This window comes from Chaetura pelagica, unplaced genomic scaffold (genome assembly GCF_000747805.2).
Source record: "Chaetura pelagica isolate M959 unplaced genomic scaffold, ChaPel_1.0 scaffold275, whole genome shotgun sequence".
Classification (NCBI taxonomy): Eukaryota; Metazoa; Chordata; class Aves; order Apodiformes; family Apodidae; genus Chaetura; species Chaetura pelagica.
This window is the reverse complement of record NW_009953486.1, coordinates 8,053,015-8,070,997: the sequence shown is the minus strand read 5'-3', so window position 1 is coordinate 8,070,997 and position 17,983 is coordinate 8,053,015. Positions and strand designations below refer to the sequence as shown.

Sequence of the window (17,983 nt, the reverse complement as noted above, 5' to 3'; positions counted from 1 at the left end):
GGATCAGGAGACACCTGCTAAATAACTGCTGTATCTGGATAAACTCCCCACAGGCAGTGCTGTGTTATTCATTTGGGCTCATTCTACTTGCTATGCAGAGCTGTGAACAGCACCAGTAAACAGACAACACCCGTTTGTCATTTGAGAAGTTAGTCTTGCTTCACTCTGAAAAGACTTTTGCGTGCACCCATATTTAGACACAATTTATCCTCATAAAAGCACATTCATCTCCCACTATTCCTGCTGTCTAGACAGACTACTAGGACACATTCTCTAGAGGAGGGGTTAGATGGACTGAGACTCCCTTGAGAGCCCTTCCCAGACTCTAATTGACTTGATTGTCAGGCAATTTTTCCTGATGTTCAACTTAAATTTCTTTTTTGCTCAATTTCATCCTATCACTTCCAATTACGTCTGACTGAACTGCTCAAAACAATTCTTCTTCGTTTTGTCTCCTGACAATGAGGATGCAGCACATGCATCTCTTACTAGCACACCTTCATTTCAGGATTTATTAGCAATTCTGAGTACAGAATTTATTCCCACTTCTTACAGACGTCAAAAACATTTTCTTTTACATGGAAGAAAAGCTAAGTCTGTGAATGTGTGTAGACAATACAGGCCCCTTTCTTCCATAACTGAGACATGTCGTAATTAGAGTAAGAGAGCCGGAATGTAGCTCAGCTATTATATGCAAAGAGGCAGCTTCAGTGGCAACATGGTATTGGAAAGCCTCTATTCCCCTCTGTTTTTACAATAACGTTTGAAATAATTGGGAAGATGAAACATCCCTCAAAGGGAAAATACTGATGGTAAAACAAAAGCTCTGTTTCCCCAAACTACTTGCTGGATGATGTTGTAGCAGAAACAATTACTTTTCCCCCAGTTTCTCAAAGAACATTGCAAATTCAAAGAACAATGGCTTGCTCCCACCCATCTACAATTTCAACTCAAGACATCTGATGACAATAAACTACTGCAGTTCAGTATTTTTAGGAAGAAGAGGACATTATAATCTCTCCATATCCTAAATGTGACAAAGAAGCCACAGGAGGAAAAGAGAATCTGGAAAATGCTTATACCTTTAAATAGGATCCAAACACCTAAGGAACAATGGACTCATTTCACAGGTGCACTGAACTACAGGACGGGTAAAGGCAGATGCAGGGAGTCCTTCCTCCAACAGCAGGAAAAAACTACTATAGCTTAAATACCTCGTTACTGACTACAGCCTTGGTAAGGCATTCAAATCATGCCTGCAAGAACAGTTATATTCCACAGCCTGACTTATTCTGACAGGCCTCTTGAGCTGCCAGGATATGAGGTAATGCCTGTCTAATAACAGACACGTTAGCATGTGGACCTATCTACCTTCACCCCTTTGTCCACATGTACACAGGCAGAAAGTGTTAGAGCCTTTGGAAGGGGGTACTCTGACCAGTACCTGGATGAGAAAGCAATGGCACAGAGTCAATTTTGCAGTGTCTCCAGAGGATGAGAATTCCCCCAAAAGTGCAGAAAACTCCCCAAGAGTGGAACTGCCAGTGGTAGCTTTGCTATGCCTTTGCACAGCTCTGGTAAATTTACAGAACACTCTCCTGTATCAAGACCAGGTATTGATACTACTCTAAATTTTGTTTCCTGAATTTATTCTACATAACTCAGATCAAAACTGAACACATTTTCATACCTGCCCAGAACAGTTATGTAACAAGAGAAATAACACACAGTGAGCTTTGTGCCCATATATACATAGACTGCCTACAGTCATAACTGCATGTGTGTTTTCACAACATATTTTCACTAAGAGGAGAGATACCTCGAGTTCACAGAAGGTTAAGTTTCCCATTATCAGATGTACTCCAAATACTAACAAAATTAGTTAAATTAAGAATTCAAAGCAAAGGGAGCTACACATATTTGGAGGAGGCCAATCTGTTAGGTTCATTGTAGCTTTTCATCAGTAATCAATCCCAAACCACATTCTATTTGGGGGATAAAATGTTAAAAGAGCCTAGGCAGTTCTCTTAACAGTAGTCAGGAATCAATACAGAGGCACTTGAATCAGCAATTTCCTGACTGGCAGTCAATCTCATAAATGCTGTAACATGGTTTTGAGCAGAGGCCGCAGAATGATCCATTTGATTTATAGGCTGGCACTGATGACAGGTGAAGGACACGGTCACAGTTAAGGTGCTGAGCTTGGCCCAACTACAACTGCTTGCTCTCAGTCAGGGGTACAAAGGCCTACCTGGCCAAGCTGTTCACAAGCTGTTTGATACTCAGCTCGCTGACAGAGGTCTTTCACACGCTGGTACTTGGGTAGGAAGTTTTCTTCTTGGGCATCTACCTTCTCATTCTCCCTCTTATGCAGCAGTTTACTGGAAAAGAAAAAAACAATATTAAGTTTCGCTTTAATATCTATTCCAAGACACATAAAATTTGCTGAAAAGGCTCAGAGGAGTAGGTTATCTGCCAAGTTCATAACATAACTGGTGGCCAAAACTTAATAGCCCAGTAGAAACTAGCACTTACCACCATCTTTGATAACAGACAAATTATTCATATCATGCTCTCAGGGAGAATACAAAAGCCATGCAAAGCCAAGATAGTGCTTCATGTCTGATAGACAGGCAAGAATAAAGTCTATGAGACAGAGACCATATCCTCCTCACTCTACAGGGCTGCACTCAGCAGACCCTTCATGCCCTGTGTTACATACAAAGGCAGAGGTGTAGATGGAATGGCCAGCAGACAAACACAGAGAGGAAAGGTAATTCCTACTCCCATGCTACAAGTAGGAGGGGTGGGGCAGGGTGGGCAGTAGCTGAGAGAAAAATGGATGCCCTTCCATCTCTCAATCCAAGTAAAACTCCCCTTCCTCCACCCCAACAGTACATTTATGCAGGCTGTAGGCAAAGCCATACATTCTCTTCTATCACACCAGCACTGCCATTAGGATACTGCAGTCTTGTCCTCGCTGGCGCAGTTAAGTGGCTTTAAGTCTGCGGTAGAGTGCTGCTTTGGCTTCACCTATTCAGTATCCTTCTATTTAAAAAGACTGTGCTTTGTAATTAACATTTTCCTTACCCTCTTTCCACGAGGAATGAGTCTCTCCACACCTTCATCTTCTTCTTTAAATGGAACCTGGGAGGAAATAAGGTGAGGATGAAACAGTTCCAACAAAACCAGTAATCGAGTCATGCTTTAGTTTTCTCTTCCACCCCCATTTCAGGTGATAAACACTACATATAACTGCACATCCAGCTTTATGAAACAGACACATAGGCCTTTTCAGTGCAAATAACGAATATAGGACAGATGCGTTCTCACAGGGACAAAATCCACAACAGATTCACACAGTACAACTATTTCAACATAAGCATGTTTGAGGCACAGGGGATTAACTGAATTGTCCTTGATCACAAAGGATCGCATATTAAATCAGGATTTCCTGACTCCAGTTTGGGCTCTTAACCTGCACACTCCCCCCAAAGTATCCTATTCTAAAGCAGCTGCTCTTCTCCCCCTCTCCCTCCATTTGCTTGTAAAGCAAATTATCTTCCCTTTTTCTGCTGATTTGTTCTAGCAAGCACCCAGTCAAATTCTCTTCCTCAAAGTATTGAGGGAAGGTCTCAAATATTAACTGTGCAATTCTCAGGGTTAGCTTGTCTTTATATTATAGTATGATACACAACCAGCCCTTTCAACTCAATCATTCTACAATTTATTCTATATGAAACACTTTGCTACAAAGATGCCACAGAGACATCTAAAATCTATAACTCATATAGCTAAAGATCATGTGTAGCCCTCTCACTGCTACACAGATTACATTTTAGTATAACCTGATGCCACATATGCCATATAACTAGTATATGAACCTGACAAGATGAAAGTAAACAACTGAATTCAATCACATTGCTAAAGAGGTCTTTAAGTTTCCACTGAATGATGCAGTCATATAGATAGTAAGTTTAATATCTTTTCCTTTGAATTTGCTGCATGTTGCACTTGCTTAGTTTCCTGTACAAACATGCATTTTTACACGCTCATTTCCACTTCTTACCTATTCACTGGTCTCTCAGAATCCAGAAGCTTTAGAATGGATTTACCATCCATATCAGATGGAATATCCAATCCAGCAATATCTAGAATCGTAGGTGCAAGATCAATATTCAACACAATGTGAGGATTCCTGAAAAAACATAAGAGAACCCATTTTAAAGTCTATTCAATGATCAAATGACTATAGCTCTTCCACAGAGGCCAGGGATCTGAAAAGGCTTATTTTGTGACATCTATAAAGAAAAGCAGACACAAATCCCTTTCTGTGAAGGGAATTAAAATGTGAAATACAGGTAAGTTGCATAACCTCAAGAGGGAGTAATATGAAGATTTAAAAAGTAGCACAGAGCATTTTTGAGAAAGCAAAGTAGTTCATAAGGCAAAGCTAGTTAATTATTGCAACAGAGGGTTCAAAAGTCTTTCAAAGCATGAGAAAGCCTTGGAAACACTCCTTGAGTGTCTTACAGAATCAAATTGCCTGCCAAATATGCTGATGACTATTAAAAAGTAGATTTGGCAGGTATCACATGCTTTATCTGTTTCAAAGTATGGTATAGAAATAAGTATCTCAGCTAGTATCACAGCAAGCATATTCTAAAGAGAGTATTATAAGAAATGTATCGCTAGGCATTACAGCAAATAACTAAAACTTATTGTTAATGTAGACTATGAGCTATAAAAGTGAAAGAGATCAGCAAAGACAAAGCAAAGGGAAAGCAGTTATAGAGGGGGGGAAAAAAAGAAATAGGAGAGAATAAAAGCACAGCTTAAATTCGAAAAATATCAACCTTCCCAAATGCAGCTGTCCACTTTGCAAATATTTAGAAACAGTCGTGTCTTGTTCCTTAGTACATGATGGGATATGCTCCTTGGCCACTATGCGTAACATAACAGTATTTTAACTCAAGCTGACTTAAGATTTGGTTAAAACAGTGGCATCAAATCCTGAATAGTACAGACAGCTCCTATCCCCAGATCCCTTGAACTGCCACAGAGTTCAAAGATCAGAGCATTTAGTTGCACAGCCCAGCATTCAGTAGCTAAATGAATGTCCAAATTTCTAACCATGTGAATTGGTTTTACTATGGGTCTGGATTTGTAGAAGCGTTCCTGTTGAACCATACAAACTTACTTCAAATGTGTCTGTGACAGTATTGTGTAACTACACACAATATTACACATATACATACTGTTCATCTGCTGTGTACTTTTTCTTGTCCTTTGTTCTTAAAAATAAAAAAAAAATAACCAAGGAAGGCACTCAATTTCTTAAAAGTGAGAAAAAAAGAAAGTGAACATATGCTTTGGTTTGCAGGCACAAAGGAAGGATGGGACCAGATGGACTACTCTACATGTCAGTGAAGAATTCTAGCTCAAAAAACAGGACAGAAGAAAGCTGCTAAATTCACACTAATTAATGAGACACCATTTAAAAATTTCTACATTTTTGAGAGAGAACACAAGCAGGCACTGACAAGAGCATGGATGATGAATTAAATTGATGTACCTAATTTGATTTTAATTACTAATAATTGTGGTGTAGCATATTTCGTAATAGAAATGAGAGCGTAGTAATGACTTGCTACAGCGACTGCTATTAAATCTTCGTTGGTATCAAAAGGGAGTCATGACAATTACTCTGCAGGAAAAACATAAGGTTCATGGAAAACAGGGATGATTGAAGCTCTACCACTTAAAGAAAATCAGGCTGAAAGGGAGGATCAATTTCTTATCTGATGTATTTCCCCTCTAAGGCATCTTATGCTGTTCTTCCTATTTATTGTACTGTGATGGACTCTGTTCTGTTAGACTCTGTCAGGCTGACTCAGATTCTAACAAATACTTCTTCATCTTCAGAAGCCACTGAAAAATAAAATTCAAGGGGAAGGTTTCACAGCTTTTATATATGTCTAAGTGTAAAGATCCTTGAACCAGTGCAGACAGAGTTTCTGGTCCCTAGAATTGCATGTTGCAGAAAAACTACCTCAGTCCATTTGGGCCATATTAGCTTTGCATCTCTAGTGAGACCAAAATCAGCAGCTGAAGGGCAAGAGAACATGTTCTTAGATGTCTAATCCAGATTACTTGAAATTCTGTGCTGTTGCAATCAAAATTATTTCAGTGCAGGGGTTAACGTCTTTAATTCCACCTGAGGAACTCCTCCCCTGTTCTTTAGAGAAGTAATATTGTCTATTTTCCATGCATAACTGCTATAAATGAGACACATCAGGCAGTATCTGCAGAAATCAACATTTTTGTGCCTACTGATAATGCCAATCAGTAAATTTAACCAGCAAATGGCCTGAGATTTTTTTTTATGACTACTTGCTACTCTACTACACATTTGATCTTTTCCCCTGCAGTAAAGAAAAAAAATTGTGTGAGGAAGAGTTTGTGTGTCTTAATTATGCTAAAACATGCACATTGATATAAATAAAAGGTAGGAAATTATGGCACTCTGTCCAAAATCATTACTTAAGTGCAAATATTTGCTATCGAAATAATTGCTTATAAAGTGTATTTACATAATGTCTTAGCTGATCAAAGCTACCATTTTAATTAACAGTCACACTCTGCATGCTTACATGCATCCAACAAACAGCCCTAACCATGTAGTCTAAAAGGATGAACCAAAAAAAAATCTTTTGTGTATTATAATATATGAACTATTACATACATTCTTCTTTATAAACTGAAACAAGTGATTCCACTTTAACGTTCAGCAATAATTATCTACCGTGGCAGTGAATGTTACACAATATATTTTTTACCTGGAAAAGGTCACAGTTTTGTGTATTATTTGCAGCCCTCAAAAGGAGGCAAATAAGCATTTCCTAGACTGGACATACTGCTAAGTCACTTTTCAACTACATTCACAAAAGTGTGACGGCTTGTGCTGCACACCAACACAAGCAAAAGGCAATGGCCTAAAACCTTGGGTATGTTACACCAGCACATGCTACCATCAGTAGCACAGATACCATGGATACCATCAGTTCTGCTATCCTAGTAGACTTATTTTTCTGCAGGAAGTCAGTCAGGGTGAGCAGAACTTTGTGTCTCCATCTGGATGCCAGGTCAACACAACTAGAGAGGGGAACACAAAGGATTTTTTTGGTCACTACATATGCAGATACACACAATAGCCAAGAACTCACAAGGATCCAGCCTCCACATTTGGACCTCGGATGTAGAAAGGAACTCTGATATCAAACTCATATGGCATGGACTTCCCCTTCACCAGTCCAAACTGCCCAATATGATAACCATGGTCTGCTGTGTATATTATATATGTATTGTCCAGTTCACCTGTTTCGACCAACGTGTTGTAAATCTGAAAAAAAGGCAAAAAGAAATGAGTTTCATTCCACTGAATAATACTATAGGCAGACTACTGGATATAATTTTCTGCCTATGTGTAATATACAAACATAATAACAATTCAGGATGGCACTGAGTTAGCACAATGAAGGATTCTGAATAATCTATAATCACTTAATAATGTTACTCACTGAATATTGTGGCAATTACAAAACAAACTTCTGTTTTCTGTTTTAAGGTATACACATTAGCATGACATATTTTTGAAAGTGTTTGGGTATAGTATTTTGCATGAGAGCTGTCAAAGAGAGTACTAAATACATATGGCAACAGAGATAAAAGTTTCAAGGTGATAAGCATTTTTGAAGTTTTCTCTCTACCTTTATCTTTTTCCTGCAGCAAACAATTTTTATAAAATGACAGCCTTTTGAATCTCACACTTATTTAAGCAACACTCAGTGACCCTGCCTTCAGAAAAAAAAAGAGTCCCATCACAAAGAGTATTTGCAAAATCTCTTCCAGAGAAATATCACTCAGTCTTATTCTAACTGGAGAACAAAATTAAAGAATTAACAAGGAGCTTTAACTCCATGGTTGTTTCTATGGATTTACATGAGAATCTTTGTGAAATGCACCAACTTCAGAACCACATACCAGTTTTTATCACATAGATGCAGAAAGCATCAGCACAGAAGAAACTCTTGTTATTTTTTGTTTTGTTAAGGTTTTTGGTTTTTTTTGTATTTCAATTTTGACAGACTATTAGATACATGTAAGTCAGCAGAAAAGATCTGGCTAATTTGGTGATTACAACTAAAAAACAACCCAACTGATTCTGCCTGCAGTGGATCATCCAAAGTGAAAACATTTTATTGAATAGAAAATCAAAATAGTGTGGTACAATAACCAGACTTCCCTAATGCTGGTATCTGATCCATCTAAACAGGTCCATTAATATGAAGTAGAGATCATACTTGCCTGAATCAGTAATTATAGGACATAACTAACAAGCTGATGCAATATCATCCTGATCACCTCATTTTTGCCTTACAGGACTCCTTTTATGTTCTACGTTTTTTGAATATGAATGCCAAGAAATAAGCAGTTAATTGCAGCACCTTTAAAACTGCCTTATTGACTAGAAACCCATTTGTTTTCAGAGTAGCTTTTACCTAATTCAGACATTTCTGTTCAAGACACAAGCTTGCATGAAGAGATTTCACTGTTTCATAACACAGATTTAATTAAAAACAAACCACCATAAAAAAACAACAACAAAAAAACACCTCACAAAACACAAAAACAAACCACCATAAAAAACCTATGTATATATTTATTTACTTCTAACATTTAACATCCTGGGCCTGGTTTACCACGAGATTTTTCCAGTTAGGACTCCTGTAGCATGACCTTTTGTTGTTTTTCTCTCAGACAATCAATGTTACAGGGATCAAATTAGGCTTACAGTTGGGTAGTTATTTCCAAACTTGTCTTTAGGAGATGGGGAGCCTTATACATTGAATAGAGACAAAATCATCACAGGTGGAAGGACTATACACTATTAAAAAACTAATGTAGTCCTCCTACCTTCCCCCTTATCTTCATTTACAACACAGCTTGGAGCTTAGCTGAAGAAACAAGCACCTGTTCAGCCAAAAAAGAGAGTGACTATTCATCTTACCATCTCCATAGAGTCGTCCACAGACATGAGCGTTTGAAGGCGCTTTCTCTGCAGCATGTTAGTGAACTCCATGTGGATAGGTTTCATGGGACCAGTATACCTCATTATCCAGTGCTTGTCTGGGTTTGGAGCATAGTTATAACTGGGAGTGCTAAGGAACAGAGAAAAACAGAATGGTTTAGCAGTGTAGAAAATCCATAGTAGAGTACACCAATAATGTCTATTTGATCAACACTATATGACTTTACTCTCTGAGGTGCACAAGAAAATATTACTTTTACTTTGGAGAAGTCTTGGCTTTATGTTCTTTATGAAAGATAGGAGAATAAAACCAACTTTGTGGGGAATAAAATCTATTAAAAGAGTAACTATATATTGTATTTTCAGTGTCTTCAGACTGACAGATTCATTTTCAGGTCAAGTTACTAGCCTGAGAAGTCTAACTTCAAAAGTATGACCTGGATGATACCATAGAATTCCCACTCATGTAATTGCTTTGCTTTCACTCTGCCCACATTAGTACCAAATAGTATGGACTGTGCAAGCTGTTTAACAACAACTACAGAACTTGCTAAAAAGGTTCTACCATGTTCTTTAACAGCTTTTTTGAAATCAGAATGACTGGCTATTTGAATACTTTCACACTTGTGTACCCAGAGGAGCACAGGCACCCTACCTGGTGGTATCAAACTGCATGTGAGCGCATGGCAAGCAGAAGTGGATACATTGCCGGATTTTAAAGACCTGCCAAGAAAAGCAGGGGTGAGGGGAAATAGGACTGTATTTTGCAGACACTTTCCAGCCACCAACTCCTTTGTGATCATCAGAAACTTATAATTAAGTCCCTGCAAAATCCCAAGAGCTGGATTCAATGTCTTCCTGGAATTGCAAAGCCATTCCAAATTCTCATTATCCTGTGACACCGGTAAAGTGATGAGAAGTATCATATCATCACAGAATCATAGAATGGTTTGGGTTAGAAGGGACCTTAGAGATCACCTACTTCCAACCCCCTTGCACGGTCAGGGACACCTTTCACTAGACCAGGTAGTTCAGAGCCCTGTCCAACCTGGCCTTGAACACTTCCAGGGAAAGGGCATCTGCAACCTCCCTGGGCAACCTATTCCAGTGTCTCACTATCCTTCTATCTCTGATTGTCCATAATTTTATATTGTTGACAACTCCAGAGGTTGCTTTTCTGTGCATTATTACATTGCTCTAAGCTAGCTGGATCTAAACAAAAAAAAATTTTTTTTTGGTATATCATTACAATGCTGACTCTCTGCATCACCAACTCACTATAAAACTGTATGATAGCTTTTATTTCCAAGAAAGACTATTATTATCTACTAAATCTACTCCTAAAACAATTGTTATTGCTTAAGATTTGAGAACCCCTTTTGTCAATTTCTACATATCCTGGCTCAAACACATCACCTGTGGAGTCTCAAATCACTTTTCCTAAGTGATTTGTTGAGACTTCCTTTTTTTCATTTGCAGCAGTAAGCTCAGTCTATACAAATATGTAAGCAAAGAGGGTGACGCTAACACAGGAAAAAAACCACAGATATTCAGTTATTTTATTCTTCCCAACACACATTCTCCTGATAAATTTGGCAAATACCTACTGTTGTTTTTGTGTAGGCAACAGAGAAGCAGGGTAAGTTACTACGATAAACAACAGTAATAGAAGTTGAAAGTTCTTGAAAAACCATGTATCAAATGTATCTTTGAGTATGACAGGTAGTCTTAAGAGTTTTAATATACCTATGAAATTAATAATCTGACAGTGAAATGTTTTTTGCTGAAAGCCTCTGTTAGATGCTATCCAAAAATGTGTGTAGGCAGCAAATGGAAGTTTCTTCATATAGGGAGGAAAGGGCTGGTGTTTATTCTCTCTGTATTGTTAATAGCCTCTTGAATTTCAGAATGTTATTGTGGCTGAAATAATGACATTGCTCCTTTGAAAATGCTGACAGTTATGGAAACTGTTGCTATGTGATGCCCAGAATGAATCAAAAATGCTTGGCAAACTCCTTTTCAGCTTACTTTGTGATTTCCTGGCTGATCTGAAACCTCCCACTGTTTAATCCAACCAAAGCCTGTGATTTTCTTTGATTACTACAAATGTAACCCTCTCACACTTAACAGATTTGTCTGTCTTATGGGGAAAATATACAAATATAGCATTCCTAGAAGTTGGTCAATATAACCTTTTCAATGTATTCAGAATGTAAGTCCTAGTCTGGTTGCTTTTGACCTTGAAAAAGAGGGGTGGTGAAATGTACCCTCTATAGAAATAACATTTCTGATCACTGTTACACTGCCCAGCTGTTGCATTTGCTGCAGCTACTGGTATGGGCAGGACAAAAAGAAAACCAGCCATGCAGCCTAGGGATTTGCTATGTTAATGCTGCTTGATGTGATTAATTTTCAAACAAGAAAAGACTGCAGATGCACAAGAAAAGAAGCATTACAGAACAAGATGGAGAGACAATGGGTGGAATGGTCATACAAGCTAATATATGTAATAATAGAAGCAAGAGAACAACACCAGAAATTAGCAACAGAAGTAACTACCAGAGTTGCCAAAGCAGTACTCTGATAGTCAATATATGCTAAAATCCATTCCATTAACTTAGAGCTATTATTAGCAATGCTCCTAGTGCAGTATGTCAGACAGTGTGAGTGTTACAGTCACCCCTTCACTTTGTCTTATGGATACAGCTCAAGAATCCACCTGCAGACTCTGCCAGGCCTGCCACAAGGAGAGGTACAGGGACCTGCCACATGGTGTCTGGCCTTCTGATCCCAGGACTAGCCAAGGCTTTGTTCAAGGCATTGCTCATAGCTTAGGGTCATTCAGCATAAGTGCTCTGTCTTCTGATCCTTCTCTATCCACCTGTCAACAACAGTGAGGACTGACCCCTTTAACCACTGACAGATTTTTCCGTCACTGAGGAATTCCTTGGAATGTGGGAACAAGGGAAAAAATGGAAAGCATAGAACTAATTTGTAAATACACTGAGAGAATTATGCACATTCTACCTTTTTACATTTAATCTCAAACACAGGCCAGTGAAAACTCTTACAGATCCTTATTATGTAGTGCTGGAAAAACTGTTTAGGACAAGATTTGCAGTTTCTTTGCACAAGATGTACAAAAAATCCTATTTTATGTCCATATCCAAAAGAAAAACAGTTCCTTAATCTACTAACATACCTTATTTCTTTACAAACAGAACTTGTTTCCAGAAAGTGATGCTTTCTGTGTTAACTGTTAACATTACAAGAAAAGTCACCTACAATGAAGAATAGTTTTGTATAACTACTTTATAATCAGGAAGATAAACCTAGTTTGTGTGAAAAATTAAACTATGAGCAAGGGAAAAATAGATCTAGTTTATATTTTTCATTGCTGGCCTTCCTCAAATGCTTCTCCTAGCACAATTAAATTGCTACAGAATGTTGCTGGATAAATTATTATAATCTCTGAGATATGAATGCCATCCAAAGGAGCTTCTAATAAGACTAAGGTCAATACTGGGTATAAGCTATGAGAAGTTGCTTATTTGGCATTTCTGTAATTTTCATTTCAAAGAAAATAAATGAGCATAAGATGGCAAACAAACATGAAATACTGCATTGCTTTAGATCCAGGACACAGATTCTCTTTGGCAGTACAGCATGAAATAATGAAATATATAATTCTAAGTTACACAATTCTTAGACAATAGAACAAAGAAAGCTTTTGCTCCCAGACTCTATTTAAAATAAAGTTAAGAAGCTCAGATGGATTTCACTGGACTTTGTACTAGTCCTGAGCATCTCTGGCTACCAGTTGGTTACTTCCATCAGTTCCCAGTTCCTTCACAAATCCAAAATAAAACAGAATTCCCCTTAAAAAAAAAAAATATGCAAAAAAAGGGCACAGAAGAATAAAGTTAAAAATGTTGAACATCAACGAAGGCATGAAGACAGTAATTGGAAAATACTGGAGCGTTTTCAGTTGTACCAAAAGGTGATTTGGAAGAACCATTCATTTTATCAGCATGAGAGGAGATGCCTGTAACAGAGCATTACAGAGCTGTTCTTGTAAAATATCTCTGTGCTATAAACAAGAACCATCTCATCACAGAGATTATGAACATGTTAACTCAGAAACTGTGTGATATTGCTTTTGGGACCCCTTCAAAATATTGCACTGTGTTATGTAGTGACATACCAGCTTATTCAGAAATAGTCTGCCTAATTTGGTGCTGCAGGCCTGTACTTTTCTTTCCATATATGAAATAGAAGTAGTAAGCATTGCATACTATGTGATTTTTTGTAAGTCATAAAATGATAGAGTTTATACATAAGGACAGGGAGATGAAGTTTCTTCCCCTGTAGAGAACCCAAGAACCAGATTTTGATGCCCTGCTCAAAATAAAGCAATGCTCCCAAATAGCTTGTAAAAAAAGTCCAATGAATTCACTATTCAATGGATTCAACAGTCAATTTTTCCATTTATCTCAGTGAGCTGCAATTCTGAGTTCAAGATGCAGTAGCCATTCTCAAGATACTTGCACTAGTCTGAAGAGTTAGAAAACAAATATCTCAAAACTCTTATGTATTTGTGAAAAACTTATGGCAAGGGTATTATAAAGCAAACATTGTTCTCCCAGAGGTATCCCAGACTTCTATACTCCTGAACCTGGAAATGAAAGGGTTTTATTTTTCCTTACATGTGTTGCGAGGCATTAGGAAAGAGATGTGAGTACTGAGGGGCTGAATCTTCAGGGCCGTGAGGAGCAGCATGGCTTATAACCATCAGTACAGGCCTGTGAGGATACATCTTCTTGGAGATTCTGAAGAAGGTAATACTGTCATTGGTAATCAGATCAGTTAGATAATCCTGCAAGCAGAAGTAAAAGTACAATGAGATACTTGAAAAATAATTTCAAGTTGGGGGGTGAGATGATAAGAGGAGGTATGAGGTACCATATGAAACAGGAAAATTCTATCAAATTCTATCAAATAAATTGCTGATAACTTAGAAAATTTCCTTTGGAAGATATGGACTATCTTTCTATTTTCTAAGAAGTATCATCCCTCTTCTGATACGTGCTGGAGGTATACTGATTGAAGACAGTATTTTAAATGGCAAGCTATGTTTTTTTAGGGTGCATCACAGGAAATGCTGCAAATATCCCTAAAACATATGTAGGATATGAATCTGCACCCTTAAAAAACGAAGAGTCACATCACAGATGAATGCAAAATCAAACATAATGTCTGCATTTGGTCAACTGAATAAGTATAATGTGGGGGGATTGCACCTTCTTTTTAGGTACAGCTTTTTGTCCATGGTTCTGACACTTGCTCCTCTTTAACTCTACCAGTGTCCTTGATCTAAGAACTCAGCTTATCATTCCTCAAAGGAGGTCTTTTTCATTGACTGTATATACTTCTCCCAAGTTATTTCTCATGTATCCCACAACAAGCCTGGCAAATTCTCCCATTTATAACTTCACAACATTGGTCCCAACAAGAGGCATGTCTATTATGAAACTGCCATAATTATCACTGTTATTGATATATTTTTCACTCACAAATGCAGATGTCAATAGGCATAATTTCATCAAAGTTTACTGAAGGACCTTCATTCCTAATCATATGCAGGGAAAGGAAGAAGGTACAATAAGCCAGACCAAAACACAGCTGAACTGATATCTTTTTTTAAAAGCTCCAGATTGTAGAGGTTTTAGACTGTGCAAATGCATACAAAAGCAAAAATTCATAAAAAAAAAAGCTGACAGAAACTGCAAAAGAAAAATCAGAGTAGAATATATCTTGTTCAAATATATGAAAGAATTTGCAAAGATCTGATCTTCAGAGGGTAAGTGCTTAGCAGTTGCTTTGGAGGACAGAATATGTAATGTCTTTTTCTAGTTTTCCACTGGCACATAATTAACATTAATTATGTCAAGTAGATACAGCTAAAAATAATCTGATTATATTGTTCATTGCTGGAAAATTAGGTTTCCAGCAACAAAAATGGGAGGAAAGAAAGGGAAGCAGTCTGGTATTTCGGCTTCTCTTTCTTAATTTGAACCCCAGCTGAACATCAAGAAGTGCTGTTGCTTTGAACACTAACATCTGTTTATCACCACAGTGGTATATTATGCAAGAATATAAAGATTATAAAAACATTTGTATTTTCATCAGACTTTTTTTCATTTGTTAAACTTGGTAAGAGAAAACTAAACCAAATGAAAACCTAAGCATTTTCAAGTACTGCATATTGTACACAAAACAGATCTGAGGATATTGGAACATAAAGTTCCCTGTTGGCTGCTTGGTACAAGGGGGAACAGTGCCTGACATTGTTCCATATAAGATACACATTCATCATCGAATTTTGGGTACATGGCTGTAAACATTGGCTCTCTCATTCTTCAGAGATCAGAAGGGAAATAAAAGAGAAATAATTATGTACATCAGTTACCCCTTCCTTAGCAGCTGGTGATAGAAAAGGAAACCCTTGAAGCCTGTCAAGTTTCATCTTTCAACACAAAGTACATTCAATTAAAAATGGCAAACAGGAGAGGGGAAGGGGGAAATCACACAGACATCAGCCTTTTAAAGGAAAACCTGAGTGTGAACACAATGCTAATAAAACACAAATATGGAGGCAGGATTTGTGCTTAGTAAGAGAAAGCAAACCAAGTCCCTGTTAAGCAAATACACCTTACAAATTAGGATCACTCCAGGGTGAGTCAACTTTAAGTTTACACTATTTAAACTACAACAGTTTATGCATTAATTTATTTATCATCATACTTCAGAGACAATTCAGACCATTTTAGGAATTCACAAGAGCTAGTTCCTTTGGAAAGGCAATACATTTGGCTGAAATAAAAGATATTCCTTACTGCAAACAGGTAACTGAGCTGAAACGTGCTAGATGAGGAAAAAACATATTGCATTTGACAGTGATTATAAAGCATGCTACTAAGTTTGGCAACAGTATATCATCCTTGCAAGGATATTAGAAAACATATGTGCCTATAACAATGCACGGAGATATAAATTTAATAGTTAATTTCTCCACTCATTCAGAATTATCATAAGATATACCAAGATATGAATTCTCCATCACATTGTGGCTATGAAACATGTTCCTTAAACTAACACAAAAAGATGGGTCTAGCTGGAGGGAACTGGATTCTTATCTCATTTATGCTTGTGTAACTCCACTGGAATCAGCTCTACACCAGGGAAATAGATGACAATCAGCCTTAGCACACAATAATTAAAGTACAAAGCACAGAAATAGTTATCATGCAGCATTTTAATCCATTTCCACATCTTCAGTTCATAATACAGTCTCAGAACATTTTGTTTGTTGCCATTGCTGCTAACAATGTTTTCAGTAACACGACCCTCCTGGAATAGAAGATAACAAAAAGTCCAAACACAACACCTATTGGGTTGTAGCTAATGTTACACGTAGCAGCTTTCAAGTGCAAAAATAATTCTTTAGTTAGACTGAAACCATAAAGCACAGCTCCTTTCAGTCATGCCCAAATGTTAAAAAAAATAATAAATCAAAACAGGACCTACCCTGGAGTAGTCATATCCATGCTTCTCCTTCACACCATTTCTACAGAGGGTGTAGTTGTAAAATCGAGAGTTTTTAAGTAATCCAACCCATTCTTTCCAACCAGGAGGCACATAGGAGCCATTGTATTCATTAAGGTACTTTCCAAAGAAAGCTAAGGGTACAGAAAGTAGAAGCATAGTAAGAAAGCATAACAGAAACACTTCAAAGACACCCTCTTTAACCATATTCTTTCTGTCTCTTCTGAGAGGAGCTTTGCTTCCTTTATTCTGACACCTTTAAGGTAAGATCTGAGTTTAAGTTTGCCCATATTTCATTATTTCAGAACTCCATAATGCAGATCTTTTGATTTGCAACCTATTTACTAGAGAAACTAGACCACAATTACAATTTTATTTTCTTTAGTGCCTGACACATTCAGAGTCAGATGAACAAAATACAGAAAGCTTAAAATAGTACCAGTTGCTATATTATCTCATGCTGCTATGAATCACCCAATTTAGCTACATTTTTCATTTTGGTTACACCCACTTAAGCCATCTCCACCTAAGGAACTGGCAGAAGCAGTGAAGTCACTAATAGGAGGCTGACTTGGAAGAAGTGATGATAAATGAGGACCTTAAATATGATGAGATTTTAAACTTGCTGCATAGAAGAAATGAAGAAGCAGCCTCTTTAGCAGAACAAGTGCAGAATGAGTACAAGGATTCTTACAGAACACAGGGCAGGCACTGAGGCCATCCTCCCAGAAGAGCTATGCCTATGTGGTTCACAGAGCAGTGTGGTTAACAAGTGTATGAACACAAATTATTTTCCAGAAAACAGTTAAAGAAAATGAAAAGCATTAGATTTCTATGAGAAGAACACAAATTCTCTATAGAGAATTCTATAGAGATCATAAATTCTCTTTCAATTATGCTTTCACACTATTCCAGTAAAAAAAAATTAATGAAGAAACATATTTTTCAGTATTTGTTTATATGTTATATATCATCACTATGCAATTACAGGATAAATGATACTGCAAGACTTAGGTCTGCACTCTGCACTGCAATTCAGCATCTGTCTTTCTGTGATCAGAGCTCAGATCTCAATTTTTTTATGGTCTTGCAATTCAAGTTAGCATTACCATAGCGACTTACACTTGTCCCACTTTTCATTACAAATATTTTCAATCCAGAGGAACAGTGTCTGGAGCACCTCACTGACCATCTACCAGTGAACATCTGTGCTTCTATAAGGACAAAAGAAAATCTAAGATTGTGTTCATAGACTTACATTAAACCTCATCTCATAATCTATGGGAT

At 37.4% G+C, this 17,983-nt stretch overlaps 1 protein-coding gene across 2 annotated transcripts in view; it reads right to left on the bottom strand.

The window, feature by feature from the left end:
* SULF2 (sulfatase 2) overlaps positions 1 to 17,983 on the bottom strand; it is a 56,022-nt gene that overhangs the window by 22,478 nt on the left and 15,561 nt on the right. For both annotated transcript variants that reach the window (XM_009998675.1, XM_009998676.1), the window contains exons 3-9: positions 16,679 to 16,830; positions 13,798 to 13,967; positions 9,071 to 9,221; positions 7,227 to 7,402; positions 4,070 to 4,198; positions 3,091 to 3,147; positions 2,252 to 2,381 (exon numbers count right to left, since the gene is read on the bottom strand). In XM_009998675.1, coding sequence (XP_009996977.1) covers positions 2,252 to 2,381; positions 3,091 to 3,147; positions 4,070 to 4,198; positions 7,227 to 7,402; positions 9,071 to 9,221; positions 13,798 to 13,967; positions 16,679 to 16,830 — 965 coding nt within the window. The remainder of the gene's footprint in view (positions 1 to 2,251; positions 2,382 to 3,090; positions 3,148 to 4,069; positions 4,199 to 7,226; positions 7,403 to 9,070; positions 9,222 to 13,797; positions 13,968 to 16,678; positions 16,831 to 17,983) is intronic.